The sequence below is a fragment of the Salvia splendens genome, chromosome 3 (assembly GCF_004379255.2).
Source record: "Salvia splendens isolate huo1 chromosome 3, SspV2, whole genome shotgun sequence".
NCBI lineage: Eukaryota > Viridiplantae > Streptophyta > Magnoliopsida > Lamiales > Lamiaceae > Salvia > Salvia splendens.
In genome coordinates this window covers 20049785-20054532 of record NC_056034.1, presented here as the reverse complement: position 1 = coordinate 20054532, position 4748 = coordinate 20049785, and the positions used below count along the sequence as shown (strand labels likewise).

At 38.3% G+C, this 4748-nt stretch overlaps 1 protein-coding gene across 1 annotated transcript; it reads left to right on the top strand.

The window, feature by feature from the left end:
* Positions 1-3593: 3593 nt before the first annotated feature.
* Positions 3594-4383, top strand: LOC121796717 (uncharacterized protein At4g04775-like). The gene is made up of 2 exons (XM_042195508.1): positions 3594-3769; positions 3969-4383. The coding sequence occupies exons 1-2, from the start codon at positions 3594-3596 to the stop codon at positions 4381-4383; spliced, it is 591 nt and encodes a 196-aa protein (XP_042051442.1).
* The last annotated feature ends 365 nt before the right edge of the window (positions 4384-4748 follow it).

Sequence of the window (4748 nt, the reverse complement as noted above, 5' to 3'; positions counted from 1 at the left end):
GGGTTTTAATAACGAGCTTGACCAACAATTAATATTCAAATAAAACGACCAAGAATTTGACATAAATTGGTAAAATCCCAAATATTCAATATCCAAATAATTTAGGTTGCAAGCCCAATAAACGATAAGTGAAAGAAATGTCACAGCGGAAACGACCAAGAGTAAGAGAGACGTCATGTGTGAAGACACAACGACACCCATAATTCAAAAACAACAGTTCATTTAACAATTGACTTGCTCAACACCACCGTACTCTCTTCGCCGCTCAACCTGCACATAAGGAAAACACATGCTGGGCTGAGTACTATAAAAATACTCAATGGGCTCATGCCGAAAACATTTTCAATAAAATGTAATTTATCATTCCATTCACAAGTAACCATCGGGGTTTAGCTTTAGAAATGCCCGAGGCACTCAAAATCATTTCCATTTCAAACATCGACTGATCAGTCATTTTCCCATAGACGTTAGCCATATCTGCCAATACATGACTTGGAATGTGGCCACAAACCAAGCCACTAGACCGGCCAGCCCGTACGCTAGCACACGATCTACCATAGGTGTACACTAATCCAAGTAGGGTTTGCGGCCCTACGAGGACCCGAATTCGATTTATATAACAATGGCGCATAGCCACATCAGATAGGCACGTTAAAAATCAAATCACGGCATGATAAATACAGTTTTATTTCCATCGATAAAATATTTAGGGCGTTGTCCTTATTTAAAAGAAAGCCAACCTCGATTGTTTAATCCGAAGCTATTTTCTTTCCTTTGCATTCACGATTCCCTTGCAAGATATCACCTTTAGAATTAAATATAGCACATAAATCAACACACTTTCAATTTAAATAAAAAGATGCATGCATCCTAGGAGAAGTTATTTAACTCATTTTATCTCGGTTTTCGATTATTCGGCAGCCGCTTACGCCCCTAATTCCTCCATTGGCTCCTCGTATTTTCCTCAACAATATTGAAATAAAATCCCCAAAATTATAAAAGTGTGCAATTAAATTATCGCAACCATTTTCCCTCGGACTTTATTTCGGACTTAGGATATAATTATTCATTCGTTGAAATATTTCGGAATTAATTAAATAATTCCCCACATTTAATTTAATCATCACTTCAAAGATTTATTTAATTATTGACCCAACTAAAATACTCCCATCCTATTTTTTTCTTGAACAAGATAAAAGCCCAACCCTTTTTTTTTAACCAAGGCCCAACTCCTTTTTTTTTAAATACAAAAGGGCCTAAGGATTCATACTCCCCCACGTCAGTCACTCCCTCTTCTTCTCTCCTTCTCTCGGCCGACTCAAAGAAAAGAAAAAAAAGATCCCAAATTCCCGTTGGCTTCTGATTTCCGCCGGAGATGGCTACTGTTTCCTTGATTCCGCCGAAGATGGCTTCTGATTTTGCCGGAGATTGCCGTCGCAGTGGAGGAAGTCCGGCCAGCGGGGCTGCTGCTGTCACGCCATCGCGCCGCTGAGCCGACGCCATCTCAGGCTTCGCCTCCTCCATCCGCTGCCTTCGTCGCCGGGATGAGCTGCTGCTGCTGCCGTCGCTGCCGGGAGACGCTGCCTCCGGTCAGCCTCCGATTCCGCCCCGATTTCAGCCGAACAGACCGGTTCTCATTCAAAGTATGCTTCTTTCGTTTTAAATTTTCGATTAATTACAGATTGTCTAACTGTGGTGCAGTGTTTGATCGGTGATGGTTTGGATAATTGTGTTACGTGTGGGAAAGGTGGATGATGATATGCTGTGAAACAATTGCTAAAGAAAATTTCATGCTTTAGGATCGAGTAAAAAATATACCTCTTTGAGTAGGACTTGGTTGTGGAGTTCACAAGGTTGAAAAGGGAGGTTCTTGAAGCTGCTAATTTTCGATTTCTCAAATTGAAGTTGTGAAGAAGAAGTCTTGGTTTCTTGATTGCAGAGAATGAATAGGAGGAAGGATGGTTTTGACGTGAATATTATAGAAGGGGGGTTACAGATATGGGAGAGATTTGGGGAGAGAGGGAGCGTTTTTTTTCAACGTGGGTTGAGGGGATTCTGACGTGAATGATTCTTATTTTGAATCAACTTATTTGTGATTTAATTGCAGATCACGGAGGAGGAAAAATTCCATCACGGAGCAGGAAAATCTGTGTAAAATCTTTAATTAAGATTAGAATCAAAGATATTTTATTTTAATTAGTTTAGCTTAATTCACAGCCCATTGTATTTTATTTTAAATTGTGCAGTACACAATTTATTTATCACGGACTGGACTTTCATTTTATTTATTTAATTTATCGGATCCAACACGGAATTGAGTCCAATAAATATTCCTCACGGAAAGGAAACTATTTAAATTCGCATTGTAAATTATTTCATAATTTCTACCTCTCATAACAATTAATCCATTATCCAAACCTTTAATTTATCCCCGCATTCAATTATTCAAGCAGCCACGTCACATATTCGACAATGTTGACCCAGTCAAAATTCCAACTCAAAATTAGGTCACGAAAGGTATCCAATAATTTTACTCGATAATTAATTCGCGGACCTCGCAATATCAAGAGCATTAAATACATGTACTTTAGGGTTCGTAAATTAGGGTTCAAAAAGTGGGGCGTTATAGAGTTCTTCTCCTTTCTTTCTTTTTTCTGTTCTTTTGAAACAAAAACGTAGCTTACAATAGGAGTATTTTTTATTTGAAAAATAATTCTTTTTACCTCCTTATTTTATTATACAGACCGACTTAATATGTTTATCACCCTTGTTTAAAAAGTATTAGTCATACTACAAGAAATATTAATGAGACACGTCTCTTTACAAATTTAAAACATCATGCATGTACTATATTTATATATAAGTATATATCTACAGCATAGGGACATACTCACATGTTTATTATGCATGTACACACACATATATATATTTATTATTTAACTAATTTCTTTCAATCAATTTCTTTTTCTATTACCTCACTTTATTTTTATTCAAATAATAACAAAATATGCCCTTGCAAAGAAATTTGTAAAAGTAAGCATATTTTAAGTTAGGAATATCACCTTTACCATAAATAATAATAGGGTCTCACCTTCCACTAACTCATTCCACTTGCAAAGAAATATGTAAAAGAAAGCATATTTTAGGTTGGGGATGTCACATTCATCATAAATGGTAATAGGATCTCATCTTCCACAAACTCATTCCACTCACATTTCATATAAAACTAATATATACAAGTGAGACTTATATTCCACTAACTTTTTTCCACCCACTTTTCTTAATATTTTTAAAACTCGTGTCGACAAAAAATAGGACTCCTAATGGCGGACGGAGGGAGTATTAGCTAAGAAGTCTGTTTTTTTTTGCACTTCTATAAAGGGATAACTGCCTTAAAAGTCATGAACTTTGCCTGAATTCCGGTTTTTCCCACGAGCCATTTTTTTGGCGTATAAAGTCACGAACTTTACTTTTTGTCTGGTATTTCCCAACCCTACCCGACCCTGTGATTTCCGGCAATTTAAAATCCTATGTGGCATGCCTGAATTCCGACGTGTCAGGCATCGGAAAAATTCAAAACGACGTCGTTTCTGATGGTCAAAACGACGTCGTTTTATACATCATCAGTCAAAATTAGGTTATATCGCCCAAATCAAACGCTATTCACTCCTCCTCTCTCGCTGGATTCATCCACCCCCAACCATTTTCCATTCTTGGATTCAAGTCGCGATTCATCCACCCCCATTGGAAGCGAAAATCCCGTAACAAGGTAAGACCATTGCTTCATTTTAGGGTTCAATTCGCGATTCATCCTACCGATTTTTCGTTAAAGATGCGATTGATTTCGTTGGGTTTAGGGGTCGATTGTGCAGTTGGCAACCTGCAATTTAGCGATTTCCCGTGTGCAATTGGCAATGGGTATTTAGGGTTCATGACTGTTAATATGAGTTTTGATTGTTCAAATGCAGGATGTCGAGTTCTTCCCAGCATTCGAGCAGAACGTGGCCGAGGTTTGAGGCAGTGGTCTGTGATCACGGTCTTGAAGCTGATGTGGTGACATCCAATACGGATGCCAATCCCGGACGACGCTTCTATCGTTGCCAAGTCTGGAAGGAGGACGACTGTAAATTCTTTCGTTGGATTGATCCATCATTGTCACCGAATCAAGAGTATTTTTTCAAACAACTGAAGCTTGATAGGGACAACGTGCAAAGAGCATTGAGAGATAGGGTTGCTAAGCAGGATGCACTCGACGAGAGCGTCCGTTCGAAAACCGTTGAAGTTGAAGCACTCCAAGGTGTTGTCGCACAGTTGCAGCGTCAAAACCGGAACTTGAAGGTTGTCATTTGCATGTTATGTATCGTCTTGTGGATCTTGTTATAGCTTAGCTAACATAACTTCGGATCTTGTTGTAGCTTAGCTAACATAACTTCTGTATAATGATCTATGCATGTTGAACTCCAATGTAATACACTCCTATGTAGTGAATTTTCCTCTATGAATGCATTGAGTTTTGAGTTCAAAAGCAGCATAGTGTGAGTTATTGTTGTAGCTTAGCTAACACAACACACGGTTTAATACATACAATAGCATCCAATTCCAAAGTCTCATGCTCCCATACAAATTGATACAGTCATTGTTTGGTGTTCACAAAACCATTTGCAAGGACTCTTACAACCTGCCTCAAATTGCTTCCTATTTGCTCTCTTAAAATGAATCTCCCTACCATTTTCCACAGCATTGTCTGT